The following is a 21,718-nucleotide window of genomic DNA, read 5'->3' as shown; positions in this document are numbered from 1 at the left end:
CTGTAAATCTTCACCCAAATCCTAATTTAAAAAAAAAAAGAAATATTGTGCTATGGGAAAAAGACCACAGATTCAAAGACATTCAATAGACACTATTTTATTAAGCCTTAAACAGGACAAAGACAAAACAAACATAATCATCCAGGTGAGGAAAATTGTCATGTGCACACAGTGCAGAGGCCAATGGAATATGCTGTATCATAGTCACGGAGTTCATTATATATGAGGGAAGTCATCCTAACATAATGCTTGGTGGCGGATCAGTGCATCACTGGTGCAGGTGGGACTACAGAATCTGGGAGAGGACTGTGATTGGGATACATACATTAATTGCAAGTTAAAAAGGTTACAGGATTGGTTCTATGGCCTTTGATTCCTTGCCTATATGTTAGTCAGGATATGACTCATGATCATGTAACCCTGAGTCATAGCAACAAGGTGGTTACAAGACAATACCAGGACCCCCGACCTTTTAATTTAAATAACGTCTCTGGTTGGCTACTTTTGGTAAACCAAAAAACTAAACCAAACTCACTGCCATCGAGTCAGTTTGACTCATAGCGACCCCCTTTGGGTTTCCAAAATGGTAAATCTTTATGAAAGTAGATTGCCCAATCTTGTGCGGAGTGGCTGATGGGTTTGAACCGCCAGCCTTCTGGTTAGCAGTCAAATGCCTTAAGCAATGTCCAGGCATAGTGCCTAGTTCTTTGAGCATCTTTCTGCATACTAGTTAATTTTCTTTCAACCACATTCTTCCTGAGGGCAAACTGCCCCTCCCTGGGCTCATCCCAGGGAGCATAGTTCAGGAAGCATTAACATAAAGCAGTAACATAAAGAACTCAAATGGCATCTGAATTTATGTCAAGATTCAAAATGTAGGTAGGGCTCCTGCTGTAGACCACGGCCTTCCTTCCACAAACCGAGTGTTTTAGAATTTAAGCTCTAATGCAGTGTCTACCTTGGTCTTCTCAAAGGTGGTAAAGAATAAGGAGAAAAGTTTGGTTTTAAATTAAATGCCATTCATTATCCTTCCACTCAACTTTGAAAAACAACAGAAAGATATATTTTAGGCATGTGTAACCCTGATGTATTGCTAAAACAATGTTAAGTCTTTTCATTGTGGGGTACTTATACAGATTATGTCAAACTAAATGTTGTTCTCTTGACCTAGGAGCTGAAGTTGCCCACCTACAAAGGCCAGTCCCCTCAGCTCAGTCTCAGACGATACTTTGCTGATTTGATTGCCATTGTGAGCAATCGCTTCACTCTCTGCCCTTCTGCCCGACATCTCGCTGTCTATTTGCTTGACCTGTTTATGGATCGCTATGACATCTCTATCCAGCAGCTGCATTTAGTGGCACTGTCCTGCCTGCTTCTAGCAAGTAAGTATGAATCTGGTCTACAATTGGAAATTTGCATTGTTTATAATGTAGAACTCAGTGAAATATCACCGAACCCATTCATTCCAGTTCACTAGTATCAGAAACTTGTGTTGAAAGCTCTTCTCATCAAAATAATTCTTTTCTTTTTTAGGCTTTTTATTGTGATTTGGGTGAAAAGTTTGCAGAGCAAATTGGTTTTCCATTCAGCAATTCATAGTTTTGTTTTGTTTTGTGACATTGCTAGCAATCCCCACAATTAACAGCACTCTTCCCATTTCTTCCTTGTGTTTGCTGTTTCCATTCATCTTTCTTTCCTGCCCCTTCCTTTCTTCTGAGCTTTATTCCTGGGCAAATGCTACCCTTTTGATCTTGTGTGGTTGATTGTCCTAAGGGGTGCTTACCTCTCTGGTGTCATTGTTCACCTTATAGACCTGTTTGGCTGAAAAGTGAGCCATGGAGGTGAGTTAGGTTCAAGGGTTGAAGGGTAACTAAGGGCCATCTTCTTAGAAGTCCCACTGGTCTCTGTCCAACCATAAGCCTGGTCTTTTTATGATTTTGAGTTTTTTTCCACATTTTTCTCCCACTCTATCCATGACCATGCCATGACTCGAAAACAACTCAATGGCAGTAAGTTTTGGTTTTTTTGGTTTTCTATCCACTACCATCTATTATGATCCCTTTCAGAGCATTTGTCAGACATAGCCAGGCACTATCTAGTTTTTCTGGTCTCTAGGTGGTGGAGGCTGAGGTTTGCATGGTCCGTTAGTGCTTTGGACTAATTGTGTCTTTGATTTTCTTCACTCTTCTTTGCTCTGGTTAAGGGGAGACCAATAGTTACACCTTAGATGGATGCTTGCAAGCTTTTAAGACCTGATTTGCTACTCACCAAAGTAGAATGTAGAGCATTATCTTTGTGGACTATGTCATGCCAGTTGACTTTCATGTCCCCTGAGACTGTAATCCTAAGCCACCAAGCCCAGTGATTCATTCCCTTAAGGTGTTTGATTATGGCTGAGTTTTCATAACTTTGTACCCTGTATGTTTTACTGTATTAATGGGTGTATTTGTAGTACATGTAAATACCTGTGTAGAAATATCTTCTGTCAAACCTATATATATATTCATAAGTGTAGGAGCTCTGGTAGCATAGTGGCTAAAGCACTTGACTGCTAACCAGAAGGCTGGCGGTTCAAACCCACTAGCCACTCCTTGGAAGGAAGGTTGGGCAATCCTACTTCCGTAGTGATACTGCCTCAGAAACCCAAGGAGGGGTCGCTATGAGTCGGGGCCGACTCGATGGCACATAACAACAACAACAAAAGTCCCACTCACCTTCCTACACCTGTTTTGTTTGCGTGTCTATCTCTGTAGGCACTTCTTGATTATTGTTATTACAGTTGTTGCAGGATTGTGTATGCACAATACTATTTGCCTTCATTGCCTTTAACTCCTTTGTGTTCCCCCCAGTGTCTTCCTTTGCCTTGATCATTCCATGCTGACTTCCCCCTTATATATATTGCCTTTTCCTTCACCCAAGTTATATGCCTACCCTCTGCTTAGCAATTTACCCTCCCACCCCTGGTAACCTTCAAAGAATGTTTCTTTCTGATTGTAAACCTTTTCTTAACTTTTGTTAGTAGTGATCTCATACATTTGTCCTTTTGTAATTGACTAATTTCACTAAGTATAACGTCCTCCATAATGTCCAGATTCATCTATGTTATGAGGTGTTTCACAGTTTGTCGTTGTTTTTTAAGATTGCATAGTATTCCATCTCACAGTGATTCTTAACTAGACATTAAAAGTGTCTGGAGTCTTAAAAACGTGTGCACCTGAGCCTTACATCCTGAAGATTCTGACTGCAATGTCTAGGCCCACCCCACATTAACTGAATCAGAATCTCTATATCATAGGACATGGATACTTTTAAGTTTAAAAAAGTTCTAAAGGTGATTCTTACGTATCTTTCCAGTTAAGAACCATTATCTGAAAGCAGTGGTTCTCAACCAGAGGCACTTTGGGGAGATACTTTGTCTGGAGATGTTTTTTGGTTGTCACAACCTAAGGGAATTCTGCTGGTATCTAGTGGGTAGAAGCCAGGGATGTTGCTAGCCATACTATAATGCTCATGACAACCCCACACACACATACACCCTAAAGAAGTATCTGGTGACCCACAATGTCAGTGGAGTTATGGTTGAGAAGCTCTGTCTAAAGTTACCACACTTTTGTATAGTTGGGTACTTTCTAGTGACTACATCATGAGTTGGCATAACGAACTAAAATTTCACATGCAGCTGCTATGCATGCGCAGACCTTTGCATTAGACGTAACTGTGTAGTGGGCAGAAAGGTAGACTCAGGTCACCACACTTGCTACACAATACAGAGTAGATCATTGGACTTTTTGGTGCCTTTTTCTCAATATCTGCATGTAACCCATTTCACTGCTGACTAGTGCCCTCACTAAAGAGAGATGGTGAGAAAAGTAATTGAAGTTGAGTTTTTCTTCTTTTGGTAATGTGAAAAGATTGTATTTGATATTGTAATTGAATCGATTATGTAGTTTTTGTATTATCCATGTCATTACAATAGAAATTTAAGCCCTACTTCAAAGTAGTGTATCAACTACCTTCACCTCTACCCCCCACTTTAGGGTTTGGGATCCACAGTGGCTTCAGTCTAAGGACTACACTCTGCCACTCTACACTCTGCCACCAGTGTTCTTTCTAAAATACTTGTTACATATATTTGTGTTTTGGCTGCTAATAAACCTAAAGCCAAATGCAGGCCTATGTGGTGTCACTTCTGGTACTAATCTCTTTCCAGGTTTTATTTTCCTACCTTTCCTTTGATCTCATGACCTCAGCTACTTATTTTATCCTCTTTGAATGTCTCTTTGTAAGTTCTTTCAAATCTTTTGTGGAATGAGGCTGAATATAAATTAAGACACAGCCCTGCTTCTCTCTGCCTGTGAGTTAAGGTGTAAAGTCCTTACTATACCATGTAGAACCTTTCATCTGGACCTCTCCATTCTCATCTTTCAGCCTTGAATGTCTGTATCTCCCCTTTAATCGCTTATCCTCTCAGATCCAGATGTGTTGCCCACTGCTTTCTCTCCCACCCAAGAAGTCAGAGAGTTAATGCTGGTTCATTTACATTAACCTCTAATTAAGGTTTCATCCTCACAAGTAATCATATAGACAATACCATATGTGTTTCTGGCTGTGAATTCCTTTGTGGCTTAATAGTTCACACAGAATGGGAAAAACCCACTTGACAGATCACATGTAAGTGCCCACAGTGGAATTGTTTCTTGTTATCCTACAGAATGTTAGTTTACTCTTGGATCATTTTGTGGAATTGGAAAACAAAAATTCTGGTAAAGTTATTTTAAAAACTTGGGATGAGAGCATCATTAATGGAGAATAAGCTCTTCCCTGCTGTAGCCATCACTGTCCTTTTGCCACTACCCAGCCACTACCTACTCGAGCCTGTGATTCCTAAAGATAGTAGGAGACTTACCGTGGTGGGCTGGGCAATGAATGATGCATAGTCAGTTCGTAGACTGACTTACAGTTGTGACTGAAGTTTATTTACTAACTAAATGAATAAAGGGTTACTAAATTATTTATTTATAAATTACATGTTACTGTAAGTTCACATTTCAAATTCACTAAGGACTCTAATTGAATAATCTAGTAATAATTCTGGCTACTGTGCAGTGATTGGCATTGGTACCAAATTCTTGTAATTTCCACAATTTGATGGAAGTATACTTTGTGTACCATCTTAGGTTGGTTAGAATGGAATTTTTAATTGTTCTTATTTTTAAATTACATAGTGTAGTCTGTTAGGATTGGTTTACTTTGTTGAAGATTATTTGGTTAAATATATGTAACATGTAGTTATTTCAGTGGTATCTTGGTCTTATATCCAGTAACTAGGCTTTAGGATCTGTATTTGCTGTGGTTTAAATGTGAATTGCTTATCACCTAATTGCTGAAAAAGGCGAATACTTTCTCCCTTATTCTGTTGACACCCTGGACTTTCCTCTCCCCAAGACAGAAGAATTGCTTTTATCATTAATTTTTGCACACTAAGGAAAAAAAAAAACCCAAACTCAGTGCCGTCAACTTGGTCCTGACTCATAGCAACCCCTCCTTGGGTTTCTGAGGCAGTATCTCTGTGGAAGTAGATGGCCCAGTGTTCCTTCCAAGGAGTGGCTGGTGGATTTGAACTGCCAGCCTTCTGGTTAGCAGTCAGATGCCTTAGGCACTATGCTACCAGAGCTCCCTTCGCACACTAGAGAGTGGGAATTGTTGAGATGGGTAGCCCTCAACGTCTTAGTCCTGTTCAGATAGGCAGAGGTCAAAAGCGTTCAAGCTGTCAGCTCTGTGCTAGAGTCAGGAATTGAAGAGGCTGGCCCTTTAGTAGCCAGCAGCAGTCTCTCCTCTTCCCAGATGATAACTACAACAGAAGTGCTTATTGTTGCCGTCAAATTGGCTCTGACTCATGGTGACCTTGTGTGTGAAACGCTGCCCAGACCTGTACCGTCTTCCTGGTCGTTGGCATGTTTGAATCCATTGTTGTGGATCCACCCCATTCCACCCCATTCTCAGTGAAGGTTCCTCTCATTTTCACTGACCTTTTCTAGAATTTGTTTTTTCATGATGATGTGTCCAAAATAAATGAGCCAGAGTTTTGCCATCCTGACTTCTAAGGAGTGTTGTAGTTGTCTTTTTTTCTAAAAGTAATGTGTTCATTCTTTTGGCAGTCTGGGATATATTCAGTGCTCTTACAGTGTTTATATAAACAGACAGGCTGTTTTCAGTATCTGATGTCTGTTTAACTTCGTGGAGTTCATTCAAGTGTTTCTTACATTCATGTACTCTTACCTTACCTTTGGATACCAGTGTCTGCTCTCTACTTGGTTATTATAACGTTTATTCAGATACTGTTTATCTCCTTGTAGAATGATTGAGCTCTGTGTGTCTCCTTCCCCCAGCGGCTCCTTTCTTTGAATGGGTGGCCTGTTCTATACAAGTGAAGAGCAATTTGATGGGAGTAGATGACAGTTGGATTTCAGTTAAGCAGTAGATTGGGAAGCTATAAATAGTTCAGCCAAAGATGAAGCGCAGCTTGTAAATTGCAGGCACTAATGCATATCCTGCTGCCTACCTATCTGTAGTATTAGAAGTGGAAAGAAATGGCCTACAGATTATCTGACTGGAGAGTGGTATTTAGTATTTAAGAGAACTGAGTATAGTGATGGACTTTGTGGGTTTGAATTTCTTATGGCGATGTGACCTTGAGTCTCAGATTGTCGTTGTTAGGTGCCGTTGAGTTGGCTCCGACTCAAAGTGACCTCATGTACAACAGAACGAAACCCTGCCCGGTCCTGTGCCAGCCTCACAGTCCTTGCTCTGCCTGAGCCCATTGCTGCAGCCGCTGGGTCACTCCCTCTTAGTGAGCATCTTCCCCTTCTCCACTGACCCTCCGCTTTAATAAGCATGACATCCTTCTCCAGGGAGTGGTTCCTTCTGGCAGCATGAACAAAGTAGGTGAGGTGAAGTCTGGTCATTCTCACTTCCAGGGAGCATTCTGGCTTCAGTTTTTCCAGGTTAGATTTGTTAGTTCTTCTGGCAGTTCATGGTACTTACAGCGTTCTTCACCAACATCACAACTCTAAAGCGTCAACTCTTCTTCGGTCTTCCTTAATCATTGAAAATACCATGGCTTGGGTTAAGTGCACCTTAGTCTTCAAAGAGACACCTTTGCTCTTCAGTACTTTAAAGAGATCGTTTGCATCAGATATGCCCAGTGCAATACATCGTCTGATTTCTTGACTGCTGCTTCTATTGGTGTTGATTGTGGAACCAAGTAATATGAAATCTTTCACAACTTTAATCTTTTCTCAATTTTTTTGAGTCTCAGATTACTTCCTATAAAATGGAAATAAAGAAACTTACCTTACAAAGTTGCAAGTGGAAGAAATATGTTTAAAAACACATAGCAAACTGAAACATAAGTTGGCATTGTAATAATTCCTCTGAAGCTGTTCTGCAATCTTCAGCCTGGTCCCTTTGCCTAGAGGTTCTGGCTCATTTTAGAATGGGTCCTGATTTATCCTGGGAAATTCTCAAATTCCAGCTCTTCCACATGCATACCCCAGTCTGTTCTTCTAAGATCAGCACTGAACTTGAGATCATAGAAGAAATCTTGATAATTTACTCAAAGACATATGTAACCAAGAAATGATCTTGGAGTCAGTCAGTATGAAGCCAAAAATGAGATTATAGGCTTGTTTGTGACAAGTGCTTGTTTCCCCTTGCCCACCAATACTATATTAGCAACTTTTTATTTTACTATCCGTTGTTGTTGTTGTTTTGTTGTGTGCCGTTGAGTCGGCCCCGACTCATAGCGACCCCTCCTTGGGTTTTTGAGGCAGTATCACTATAGAAGTAGGTGCCCAACCTTCCTTCCGAGGAGTGGCTGGTGGCTTTGAACCGCCAGCCGTCTTACTATCCAAGACCACGTCTAACAGAAAAACAGGAAAAGGGAAAAATGAGGAAACCCCTTTAGGCGAATCACAATAAAAAAAAAAAAAAAGAGTCTAAGCTCATTAAAACTTGAGATGTAAATCAAATCAACTGTGAAATATGATTTTTTTTTTTTTTTTTTTTTTACTATCCAATAGGTTAAAAAAATCATATTTCACAGTTGATTTGATTTACATCTCAAGTTTTAATGAGCTTAGACTCTTTTTTTTTTTTTTTAATTGTGATTCGCCTAAAGGGGTTTCCTCATTTTTCCGTTTTCCTGTTTTTCTGTTAGACGTGGTCTTACAGATTTGTGAGGCTTCTTAGTATATGTTAAGGATGACTTTTTTCACCTCGTAGTAGAAGGGCAGAATTGGGCTGGCATCTGACCTGTGCCCTACTCTGTTCAGAACTTCTCTGTCACATTTCTGCCGTCCACTGCTGGCTTCAGAAATGTGCTGGCTGCCATGGCTGGTCTGCACATTTCCTAGGAAGGAAAGAAGAGTTTGCCTTCTGTGGCTCTAATTCTTTATTTCTTGGGAAGCAGACATGAATTTCCTGTGCCCTTCTTTCCTGTTTGGAGCCTTTATCAATACAGTCACATGGCTTCTGGTATTTCCTTTCAGTTGAAGAAACTGATCTGTCTGATGTAAATGTGATATTGAGAATAAGTAGGTTTACGATACACACACACATGCATTCAGCACAACAAAAGCTATAGATATGGATGCAGGTCCTCATTGACACTGTCACAGATTTTAGAATCCTTAATCTGAGTATTTATATCACTAATAGATAGTGAAAAAATTTCTAAAAACTTAATCTTGAATTAAAATCCCAGTTATGGTTATTATACAGCACACAGGTTATTTTTAACTTTGCAAATAAAGACTTCTAATAACCAGAAGGCTGGAGGTTCAAACCCACCAGCCACTCCTCGGAAGGAAGGCTGGGCAATCCTACTTCCGTAGTGATACTGCCTTGGAAACCCAAGGAGGGGTCGCTATGAGTCGGGGCCGACTCGACGGCACATAACAATAACAACAACAATAGCCAAGTGCTTTATAAACATGGAAGCCCTTTGATGCCTAACGATATAGAAGTCTGTGTATTCTAGTAGTTGTTGTCCCCATATAACCTGGTACAATACACTGGTCTAGCAGTGCAGACTTTGGAATTCAAACAAGGGTTGTTCTTTATTTGTTCCCATTTTTGGCTCGACTCATTTAATCTTAAATAAATTAGCCTTACTACCTTGGATTCATGATCTGTGGAACTGGTTATATAATACACTTTGTTTGCAATGTTGAAAGTTTCAAGTAGATGATATAAAACATTCTTGATCCTTGAATTAAACAGTGAATTATATAATTTCTTCAAAGAAATAATATGTATATAAATTTCTTCAAAGAATCTTCAAGCATGATATAAATAGAACACATTAATTTTCATAGTATTCCTTTGAAGTCTGTCGCTAGTATTGCTGTTGTTATACAGATGGCAGGGCACTTTGAAAGCCCTAGTGAGCCTCCAGGATGATTGAACTGAAGTCCTATGTCATTCTCCTTCTGAAGAATTTCACTTTGTTACACTGAGAGCAGTGATTGCCTCTCCTGTATCTTTATGCAAAGATGATGCTGGGTGATTATGTCATAAAAACCAGGGCTTTCAAATACAATCAGCTACTGGCTAATACGTGGAATTCATCATTCTATGATTTGAATTGGGAAGGGCTACATGAATTCTTGAAAAGTGAATTATGGAAGTTTTGGATCAGTTCCTACCTACAGCAATGTTAGTTAGAGGGGTTTGGATCTAAAGTTCAAAATCTCTGGAGTAGGAAGAGCCACCATCTCTCCTACTTCTTTGGATTTATACTCTTCTTACATGATGAGCTTAGACTCTCCTGGCCTAGGAGACAAAACCTTCAACCCCAGTTTCCCTCCCTAAGCAAAGAACAAGGCAGTCAGCAGTTGTTTTCCCTAGCTTCAAGGCAGCCCAAAGTGAACACGTACCCACTGGCTTCAGGACCATTGCCTGTACCTTGCTGTAGTGAGTGACCCAGGTCAATACCATTTGTTGGAGCATCTTGAAGTATAATGCAAACCCATCCCTTCTGGAAGAGAAACGTCATAGAGAAACTCATTTGGTTTTCTCTGCTTGAACAGTCTTCCTGGTTCTTCTAAAATACGTTTTAAATAATAAAATAAAATGGTAAGATTTCCAGCTTGTTGCCAAGACGATTCCAACTATAGCAACCCTACAGGACAGAGAAGAACTACCATATAATGTTTCCAAGGTTATAACCTTTTCAGAAGTAAACTTCCACATCTTTCTCCTGTGGCAAGGTTGGTGGGTTTGAACAGCTGACCTTTCAGTTAGCAGCTTGGTATTTAACCACTGCACCATCAGGGCTCCTAAGGCAACCACATGTATTAAAGTAGTTATCAAAATATTAAAACAAATTTTTGATATACTAATTAATATGTGCTTCTTTAGTAACTTACTCTAACCATTGTAAACTTGACAAGTATGGGTATAAGAGATACTGTGAGATACCTACAATAATTATAATATGATACGACTTTTGTTTAAACCTTAGTATAAAACTAGAAGGTAGATGGCTTTAGTTATAATTCTTTCTTCTGTGCCCCACCATGAACAAAGACCCAAAGAGATTTGAAGACAACTCCTTGGTTCTGTTGCTGCATTTGGAAAGTCATAATAGTACTTGATCGTGTGTGATTTTTCTACTGCTGTGAAGTTCTAGAAATCCCCAAAACACAGTGCTTCATATATAGTAAAATGTTTGTTTGAAACATTGTATAAGATGGAACAAAACTGTAGAAAAAGTCATTCTGGGACTAGGGAGGGAATTTTATTCCTTGGCTATGTGTAATTAAATCTCTGTCAATGAGTATTTCCTGGAAAGAAGTTAATGGCTTCAAATCATGAAGTTTAGCCATCAGATCACCTTTATACTCCTATCCTGCTTTGAGTAAAGCGATATAAGGGAAGATGAGAGAGGATATGAAGTGTCTCCTCTCTTGTTTTTTTTAACAGACTTAAATTTTTATTTGGGAGTCAGAAGAGTGGGGGTGTGTGTGTGTGTGTGTAGAATGATAATACTTGCATTAGATATCCAGGTTTTTTTCTTCCCAGATCTATTTAGCTCTCTGTGGAATTGAGATTAAATTAAAAATATGCTGAGATGAAACACTTGAAGCTTAACTATTTTGATTTCAGATAAAGCAATAAGTTCTTTAATTTTCTAAAATATATACTTTCTTCCATCACCACCATCAGGCCCCAGGAAAGAAATTTCCTGAAAAGATTCAGCTGGTGAGATTTGAGTTATTTTTTCCCTGGCGTAAATGGCTATTTCCGTTGTACAGTAGGACACAGCTCAAAATGTTGACATGTTCCCAGCATACTTAGGGGGGAGGGGAACGAAGGGAGATGGTGAAAGCATGCAAGTATGTGAACGACAGAGAGTTCTGGCACGATGATATCTACATAAGGTGGGAGGGACAGTGTCTTTGGATGTAAATCCTGCAGTAAGACAGCAGGTCCCATTTAGCCACCTAGATCTGGAATGGTAACACTTTGTCTTCTCTCCTCTTCTCTTCAAAGGTAAATTTGAAGAAAAAGAAGATAGTGTGCCTAAGCTGGAGCAGCTCAACAGCTTGGGTTGTATGACTAACATGAATCTAGTGTTAACAAAACAAAATTTGCTACATATGGAGTTGTTACTATTGGAAACCTTTCAGTGGAACCTCTGCCTTCCGACAGCTGCCCATTTCATCGAGTATTACCTGTCTGAAGCAGTACATGAAACAGATCTTCATGATGGCTGGCCAATGATTTGCTTGGAAAAAACGAAACTGTACATGGCCAAATACGCAGATTACTTCCTAGAAGTGTCTTTGCAAGGTGAGCCGTGGATGCCAGTGAGTGATTTGTGAGCTTGGGACTTGTGTATTCTGTTGCTTAAGTTCATTTTTGGTGTCTCCACAGATTATGCCTTTCTAAATTATGCACCTTCTTTAGTAGCTGCTGCATGTGTGGCTTCTTCAAGGATTATACTTCGTCTTTCTCCAACGTGGCCTACGAGACTGCACCGTCTTACTGCTTACTCCTGGGATTTCCTAGTGCAGTGCATTGAACGGCTATTGATGTGAGCCTGTTTGTTCTTTGTAATTTCTCAGTATTTTTCTTCATATAGCTTTCCCTAAAAACGAAGTCTCAAAGGCACAGAACTTGTAGGATATATGCTCTGGCAGCTACTTACTGCTTTGAGTAAGCTGCTGCGTGAGCAGCACCCTACAGAAAGGGAGGCCTCCTTGGATGTCATCTAGCTAGAGGTTGTGTGAATCATTGCTAGTATGATTCTGGATACATGGTAGGGAAAGGACCTGTTCTTGTGTGTCTGGAAGCCTATAACTCTGGAATCAGTCCAGGCAAATCTTGCCCCAGTCCCCTTTCCATATTTTTGAGTTCTTGGAGCCACCAGGATGTCACCAGAATTGCAGCTACAGTTAAAGTGCTTCTTGTGGCTATATTCCCCAAGCTGGAAATAGCCCTCAAAGCTAACCACACCCTTTTCCCAAGATTTGTACCAAGGAAAGGCACTAAATGGATAAGAGTGAGATCTCACTGTTAAAATTATGGCACAGTGACTGATACCTAGACAGTGGTGGCAGTGTGTGGAGTCAGCTCTTTGGGCAGTAGGCATGACTTTCTTGGAAATTCTTCTCAGGTAACATTATTAACAGACTGCTTTCTTTCTGTTTGATAGTGCTCATGATAATGATGTGAAAGAGGCAAACAAACAGAGAGGGCAGACCGGACCTCAGTCAGCACAGTTAAGTGTGTTCCCGACAGCCTCCCAGCCCTCACGGCCAGTTCCCTTTCAGCAACCCCAGTACCTGCACCAGATGCATCAGACCTCACTGCAGTACCGCCACCCTGTATCGGAACAACCGAGCTGTCAGCAGATTGTAGCTACCACACACACCTCATCTTACACATTACAGACATGTCCTACTGGCTTCCAAACCAGCGTTCAGGGCCTTGGGCACATGCAGACTGGTGTTGGGATGTCGTTAGCAATACCAGTAGAAGTTAAGCCCTGTCTAAGTGTTTCTTACAACCGGACTCACCAGATAAATGAACATTATCCTTGCATTACACCATGCTTTGAGAGGTGATTATGTGTGAAGCTAATACCTGACCCAGACTGTTTTGTGACTTGAAGCTCTGGGGCAAGATTTTTTAAAACTTCTCTTCAAAAGGAAAGTGGGTGGAATGGCATCCGAACTCTTCAGATCCCAGTTCGGGGAAAACTGGATAGTACTCCAGGAACACCTGAGAGGACTAAACAAACTCTGCAAACACTTTAATGGTGTGTATATCAGATCTTGTTACAACAAATCCCTGTATGACAGATTTGCAAGCCCTGGCCGATGGTCCAGATATTTCAAAAATATTCACTACAACAGAAAATTTGGACCAACCTCAATTCACCATATTGAGATTTGACCTGTGGTGAGCTCTTGGCCTAATATGGGCTTCCTATGTCAAAGACTAATGTTTATCTGTGGACTTGCCAAATAGTCTTTTATGAAGGAAGGTTACAGTATTAATTTTTTAAGAGGTTTTTTGGGTTTTTTTACAGTTTTGAGTTATGTGTTTGATTACAGATGAATTTTTGACCAAGTTTAAAATTGTGATTGCTCTGCTATACCAGTCTGTGGTGCAGTCCAAATGTTTTTTTTTAGATGATTCCATATCACTTCCTATCACAAATAGCTATCTGGATTTATGTATTAAAGTTAAGGATGAAGTAGATCTCTTACTTTAAAATCATGGTCATAATTTTTCTATTTTTTTCTTTAAATGATCAGCCTCAAATCTTTAGATTAAAACACATTTAACTCAGGGAATGTATACTACTTGGAAACACTTACCTGTAAGGCAGCAGGCTTTGGGAACGTTAGTATGAACGACCTTTATAACAGGCTGAAATATTCATGCTGGGATGTGTTTTCAGATGAGAACATAGATTGTAGCTCAGGATGGATGAAGTGGTGGTTCCTAGACTCGTAATACCTGGATGGGCTTTGCATTTCTAGTGCAATCAATGATCTAACTCAGATTTGACTTTTTCGAGGGGAGGCATAACTGTAAACTGCCACAATTAGAATAAAATTCTGTCGGTTTCCTTGGAGTGAGGCTTGGCCAGGGTGGTTCTCAGGTTGTGCTAGAGCAGCACTTTTTCTGTTGCTGGGAGACAGGCTTTGTGGACAACCTTAGAATCCAGGTGTTGGTCTATGCAGGCAAGAGTACTGATTGGTAAACTTCAGCAGCCGCTTGGATTGGCCCCAGAACTGTCCAGGGACAGCATTTCACTGTACTGGTAATGAGTGAACAGCAATCACAGTCATACAGCAAGGACAATTTGGGAGGACAGCATTAGGGGGAATAAATTTAACAAAAGATTATGATAACTAATAAACTGTATACATTATACTCTAATCTATGGGAGAAGAGAGATTTGGTGGAGGGAAGCTTTCTCATTTAAAAATTAGTATGGTGTGTCTTTTTGTTAATTTTTATTTGAAAGATAGCACTTGAATAGAAAGGAGTCTGCATGGCAGATAATGTGACTGCCACAATGTGCATTGAAGACATTATTACAAAGCTGTTGTGGGTATGCAGCAGGAGGCTCAGCAGTCGAGCCAGTGGCTTTTGTTGGGAAGGGGCTCAACATGGTAATGGATGGATCCAGGGGGCTCCAGTGGACGAATGTGGGTGAGTGACCTGGGCTAGCGGGAATTTTGAGAGAAATATCCGTTCCTTAAATGAAGATGACTTTTATATTTAGAGCATGTAGGGCATGATATGGATTTATTAGTCTGGTAGAAAAAAACAAAATACTCAGGTAAGAGAAACACTCACTTGTAGCAGTTTTCAAGCATGAAAATTGTTTTCCAAAAGTATCATTACTTTCCCTCTTTCCAGAAGGCTGCTAATTGGATTTTGGTAGTTCTTACCTCAAGAAAACTTGAATTATTTAGGGGAAAGTAGGTTCAAAAGAGAATCTGTCATTCACATTCAGAACCCAGCAACCTGGTGTCCAATTTACAGTATTTTAACTACCTCAGTAATACTATGAATGTAAGGTATTGGGATAGAGGTCCCAACTTGAAACAACAGCCGGTGCCTGTGGTAATTTAATGTCTTGTCAAATGATTTTATCGATTGGTTTAAATGTCATTCTTGTTATAGAAGAATATGCCTTTTTAAAAAAGCTTATTATTAACGTTCCCAATTTATATTTAAAGACGCTAAAGAACACTGGATTGATTTTGGGGGGGGAGGGAGAATAAAATAATCAGTTACTATTGCTGCATACCCGGGTAGAGTAGGATGTGATGGTTGCAGAAACAGAACTATTTTTGAAAACAGTATGTTTCAATATAAATACAACTCACAACTGCTAGCTTTTGGGGGTGGGAGAATTGTGTGGGTTTTGTTTAATTTATTGATTAGTCTTTAAGGTAGGTTTGGATTTTTGTTTGGTTTTTCGTTTTTGAGATTACTGGACCATTGTTAAATGTGTACTGTGAACAAAGTAATATGTATAAAGGGCTTTACCAAAGTCCACTAAATAAACACTACTCAAGTACAGACTGCAAACCAAAATCTATCTATGTTACCACATTAATTGCAAATAGTGAGTATGGTGCTAAAGTCTACACCAGTGGAATTAGATGAGTGCTATGCACTTAATTTTAAAATAAAACTAGTTTTCAGTAAAATGGTTTTGATGTTTTTTTTTTTTTCAGGGTAAATTTGACATATATCTAGCTTTATTGAACCATGTCATCATATAAGTCAGACGTGGAATCATCATTGTGCTAAGAATTGTTACTGAGAACCACCCAGATGTAGAATATAACTAATGTTGGGAAACATTTGTCCGTTCATTATTCTATATTGAGCATCAAATTCCACAAAAGTATATTGGACAACAGCTGTTGCCCTCTGAGCTTAAAATCAGCAACTGCAGATTCCAATTTATTAAACAATAATGCAGGCTTCAGAAACTGACATCTGTTCTCCAAAGTAGGGGCACAGTAAAAGCAACAGGGTCAACAGTGAGTGACAATGGTCTGTTCACCTAAATATAACTGTCATTTGCTACTTAAAATTTAGCAGATAGAATTTGTTCTGAGGGGTAATATTTAACAGGTTTGTACATGTGGGTTAGGAATTATATTTCCTCAAAAATATTTCTAAAATTAGTCCTGTATATTGCCACTTGCTCAATCACAGTTCCAAGGTTTAGCAAGACTAAAAGACAGTTAATATGCAGTGTTCTTTAGGGATGAATATAAGGAAAAGTTAAGAACAAGCATTCCAAACTAGGCCAGGTAGCTTTGTGTTCAGGCGATTCTGAATCCCACGTGACAAATTTATTATCAGCAGCTGCGCTTCTGAAGCGCCTAGTGAAAGACTTGCCTTCCCCGCCTCAAGCAGCCTACATCTAACTTGATAAATAACTAACTAGCACACTTGACCCAATTATAATGATGGAGAATTTGGAACTCAATTTTGTGTTAGTTATCATTCAACAGATCCAAGAGTAACAGTATGGTTGGTTTGGTAACAACAAGACCAGACCTAGTCTTCCTGTAGGAAGCAGTACTTGAGACTACGCTACCACTATTCCACTGCTCTCAAAACCAGCTCTGCTGCTTACACTGTCAGCATTCCCATCCTCTCAGCTTGGAGTCTTTGAACCCCTGATATGGTTTGTAATTTATTTATATGTAAATGTTTTCCTTTGTCCATAACTGTTTTTGTCAGAAGGATGTGATTTAAACTGGTAAGGGCCATTGTATTGTCTTTTGATTTGGTAGCTTTCCCCTACTAAAAACCAAACCAAACTCACTGCCATCTGACTCACAGAGACCCCTCCTTGGGTTTCCGAGCCCATATCACTATGGAAGTAGATTGTCCAACCTTCCTTATGAGGAGTAGCTGAAGAGTTTGAACTGCCAGCCTTCTGGTTAGCTAAGTCAAATGCCTTAGGCACTATGGCACCAAACAAACTTTTAAAAATGAATAGTGATACCCATGTGGCCACAGTTGGTAATGGGCCTAGAAATCCCGTTATATGAGAAACAATTGAAGGAACTGGTGAGATTTTCAACTGGGGGAGATTAAAGGAAGGTGAGCCACCTGCCTTTTCAGATGTCAAAGTTGTCATGTTACTCCAAAGGGTAAAATTGAATCTAGTCATAAGTTTCTCGTGTTTCAGTGAACAAAGCCAGGATGCTACTAACAGCAGCACTGCTTTAAGAATACAAGTTCCTAATCTCTAGAGGCCAGCTGACTTGACCAGGAATGGGCTATAAGTAATCCTTGAGCCTGGATGTAAATCAAAGTGGATGACTTCTATGGTATCTTCCACTTCTCAAGAGTTTCTGAGACCTGAACAACAACAACGCAATACACTGTTGTGGAGTTGGATCCGGCTCATAGCAACCCCTCCTTGAGTTTCTGAGGTGGTATCACCATGGAAGTAGATTGTCCAGCCTTTCTTCCGAGAAGTGGCTGGTGGGTTTGAACCGCCAACCTTCTGGTTAGCAGTCAAATGCCTTAGGCACTACACCACCATAGCTCCTTCATCATCTCTAATGATGGCAAAAAGCAAACTGCCCTAACCTGGTGGAAGCCCTTCCTTCCTATACTCATCTTAATTGGACAATGAGGACAAACTCGCAGAGAAGTCATGGAGAAAATAAGGCTGGATAGAGTGAGGTTGGGTTATAGCTTGAAAGCCAGAAGCTTTTTAGGAGGATGGAGAGAACCTCTGATGATTTGTGCTGTGATCAATGTGATTTTAGGAAGAATGATCTGACAGTTTGCAGAGCAGGAAATGGGAGTCAGGAAGCTTTACATAATAAAGACTAAGTAATGGAAGTGTATGTATTTAATAGTACAAAGGTAAACCCTGAGATAATAGAATGATAAAGTTGGGTGATGGAATAAGGTTACTAATTCTATATTACTTAGATATTAGCTAAATCAATAGAGAACTGAGGGTACTATACAATTAGAGCATTACAAAGGTAACACAGTGCAAAGAAATGCCCAAAGAAAATAAATAGTCCACTTACTGAAATTATTTTTAAAAGAACAAATAGAGAAAAGATTAGAAAGTAATATGTAAAACTAAAACCAAACATACCAAATCAATGAAAGTAAGTGGGCTAACCTTAACTATTAAAGGAACAAGCATTTCAGAGTGAGTCAAAAGCAAAATTAAAATCTGTGCAATGTAAAGGGAGCTCTGGTGGCTTAGTGCCTCCAGCATGTGACTGCTAACCAGAAGGCTGGTGGTTCAAACCCACCTGCCACTCCTTGGAAGGAAGATTGGGCAATTTACTTCCATAGAGATAACTGCCTTGGAAACCCCAGGAAGGGTTGCTATGAGTTGAATCTGACTCAATGGCAGTGAGTTTGGTTTTTTTGGTTTTGGTTTATGCAGTTGTGTTAGACTGGGTTCTCTAGAGAAACAAAAACCAGCAAAGCTTATATATATATAAAGAGAGAGAAAAATTTATCTTAGGAAAATGGCTTACAAACGTATAGAAGCCAGCAAGTCCAAAGTCCCTGGAGCAAACATCAGGCTGGAGGCTTTTCCCCGCAGGGGGCCAAGAAGCTCAAGGCTGGCAGGCAGTACACCAGCTGTTGACTCCAACGAATGACGAATCCAAGATCTCCAGGCCAAACGGTGGACTGCTCACTCATGGACAGTTGTAGGCAGCACACCAGAATCACGATCCACAGAAGAATGTCTTCCCAGGATGTCCCAGGATATCCTGGAAGCAGGCCACACCCCTAGGAAAACTTCCCTTGAAAACATTGGCCACTCAGAACACAGTCATCTGATCCCATCATGGGAACAACCACACAGAACTGGGGTCCAGCCAAGTTGACACACAGCTGAACTATCACAGCAGTATAAAAGACTTACACCTAAAATACAGTGATTGCGGAAGCTTGAAAATAGAGGGATGCATAAAGAGATACCAAGAAAACTTAAAAAAAAAAAAAGCAAAGATCAAGATCTTAATAACAGAGAAGGTGGAATTCAGACCAAAATGTATTAGACAAAACAGAAAAAAAAAAGAACACTTTATAATACTGAAATTTATAATAATTCACAATTAAGATGAACAGCTATGAATAACTATAGATCAAATAACCTAGAAACAATAATCAAAAACGATAGAAGAGAAGATTTCAAAGAGCAGCTCAAACAGACAAAGCCAATTACTATAATGAAATGTGCAAAGACCTGGAGTTAGAAAACCAAAAGGGAAGAATATGCTTGGTATTTTCTCAAGCTGAATGAACTGAGGGGAAAAAAAATTAAGCCTCAAATTGCAATACTGAAAGATTCTATGGGCAAAATATTGAATGATGTGGGAAGCATCAAAAGAAGATGGAAGGAATACACAAGAGTCACTGTACCAAAAAGACCTGGTCGATCTTCATCTATTTCAGGAGGTGGCATGTGATCAAGAACCAATAGTACTGAAGGAGGAAGTCGAAGCTGCACTGAAGGAAGTGGTGAAGAACAAGGCTCCAGGAGTTGACGGAATACCAATTGAGATGTTTCAACATATGGATGCCCCGCTGGAGGCACTCACTCGGCTATGCCAAGAGATTTGGAAGACAGCTACCTGGCCAACTCACTAGAAGAGATCCATATTTGTACCCATTCCAAAGAAAGGTGATCCAACAGAATGTGGAAATTATAAAAAAATATCATTAATATCACATGCAAGTAAAATCTTAATGAAGATAATTCAAAAACAGTTGCAGCACTATATTGACAGAGAATTTCCAGAAACACAAGCTGGATTCAGAAGAGGATGTGGAACAAGGGATAACATTGCTGATGTCAGACGGATCTTGGCTCAAAGCAAAGAATACCAGAAAGATGTTTACTTGTGTTTTATTGACTATGCAAAAGAATTGGATTGTGTGGATCATAACCAATAATGGGTAACATTGAGAAGCCTGGGAATTCCAGAACACTTAATTGTACTCATGAGTAACCTGTACATAGACCATGAGGCTATTGTTTGAACAGAACAAGGGGACACTACATGGTTTAAAATCAAGAAGGGAGTGTGTCAGGGTTGTATCCTTTCACCATGTTTATTCAATCTGTATGCTGAGCAAATAATCCAAGAAGCAGACTGTATGAAGAAGAACATGGCATCAGGATTGGAGGAAGAATCATTAACAACCTGCGATGCGCTGACAACACAACTTTGCTTGCTGAAAGTGAGGATGACTTGAAGAACTTACTGATGAAGATTGAAGACTACAGTCTGGATTACATGTATGTAATACATGTATATAATCCATACATACATGTATGGATTACATCTCAATATAAAGAAAACAAAAATCCTCACAACTGGACCTATAAGAAGTATCACGATAAATGGAGAAAAGATTGAAGTTGTCAGACTTCACATTGCTTGGTTCTACAATCAATGCCAATGGTAGCAGCAGTCGGGACATCAGACAATGTGTGTTGTTGTTGTTATGAACCAGACCCGACTCATAGCGACCCCTCCTTGTGTTTCCAAGGCAGTATCACCATGGAAGTAGATTGCCCCATCTTCCTTCCGAGGAGTGGCTGGTGGGTTTGAACTGCCAGCCTTCTGGTTAGCAGTCAAGTGCCTTAGGCACTATGCTACCAGAGCTCCCGTATAGCACTGGGCAAACTGGCTGCAAAGGATATCTTTCAAGTGCTGAAGAGCAAAGATGTCTCCTTGAAGACTAAGGTGTGCCTGACACAAGCTATGGTATTTTCAGTCACCTCATATGCATGTGAGAGCTGGACGATGAATAAGGCAGACCGAAGAAGAATTGATGCTTTTGAGTTGTGGTGCTGGTGAAGAATGCTGAAAGTACCATGGACTGCTAAAAGAACTAACAAATCTGTTCTGGAGGCAGTGCAACCAGAATGCTCCTTGAAAGCAAGAATGGCCAGACTTCATCTCACCTACTTTGGTCATGTTGTCAGAAGGGACCATTCCCTGGAGAAGGATGCCATGCTTGGTAAGGTGGAGGGTTGACAAAGGAAGGGAAGGCCCTCAATGAGATGGATTGACACTGTGGCTGTGGTGATGGGCTCAAGTATAGCAGGGATCATGGAGCTGGCACAGGACCGGGCAGTGTTTTGTTCTGCTGCGCATGGAGTCACCATGAGTAGGAGATGACTCGACGGCATCTAACAACATAGAGGATATAATGAAGTTCTGGTGGTGTAATGCCTAAGGCATCTGACTGCTAACCAGAAGGCTGGCGGTTCAAACTCACCAGCCACTCCTCTAAAGGAAGATTGGGCTATCTACTTCCATAGAGATATTGCCTCGGAAACTCAAAGAGGGGTTGTTATGAGTAGAATCGACTCGACAGCAGTGATCACTTACATCACTTACTCATAGGGGATATAAGGTGAAGCAAATACATGGTAGTAGGAAACTAATTCATCTCTCTTAGTCCATGACAGATCCAGAATTTGAAAAAGGAAGGAAGGAAATAATATCATTATATCATTATAATAGATCATAATGACGTATCATTACAGTAGATCAAATTGACATTGAGAAATTCTGAGAAGGGAAATGGTGCTGACATGGAATAACTAACATGAAGGTGACAACAAATGACTGACAGACACACTGAGACACCT

The 21,718-nt window shown here is 40.1% G+C and overlaps 1 protein-coding gene across 1 annotated transcript in view; it reads left to right on the top strand.

The window, feature by feature from the left end:
• The window catches only part of CCNJ (cyclin J), a 19,387-nt gene extending 6,254 nt beyond the window's left edge, over positions 1-13,133 (top strand). The window contains exons 2-5 of the mRNA XM_007940008.2: positions 1,172-1,382; positions 11,557-11,856; positions 11,941-12,100; positions 12,722-13,133. Of these exons, the coding sequence (XP_007938199.1) occupies positions 1,172-1,382; positions 11,557-11,856; positions 11,941-12,100; positions 12,722-13,133 (1,083 nt within the window). The remainder of the gene's footprint in view (positions 1-1,171; positions 1,383-11,556; positions 11,857-11,940; positions 12,101-12,721) is intronic.
• The last annotated feature ends 8,585 nt before the right edge of the window (positions 13,134-21,718 follow it).

Source organism: Orycteropus afer, unplaced genomic scaffold (assembly GCF_000298275.1).
Source record: "Orycteropus afer afer isolate SDZICR_OR568_19922 unplaced genomic scaffold, OryAfe1.0 scaffold00064, whole genome shotgun sequence".
In the NCBI taxonomy this organism is placed as follows: domain Eukaryota; kingdom Metazoa; phylum Chordata; class Mammalia; order Tubulidentata; family Orycteropodidae; genus Orycteropus; species Orycteropus afer.
This window is presented reverse-complemented; position numbering and strand designations above follow the sequence as displayed.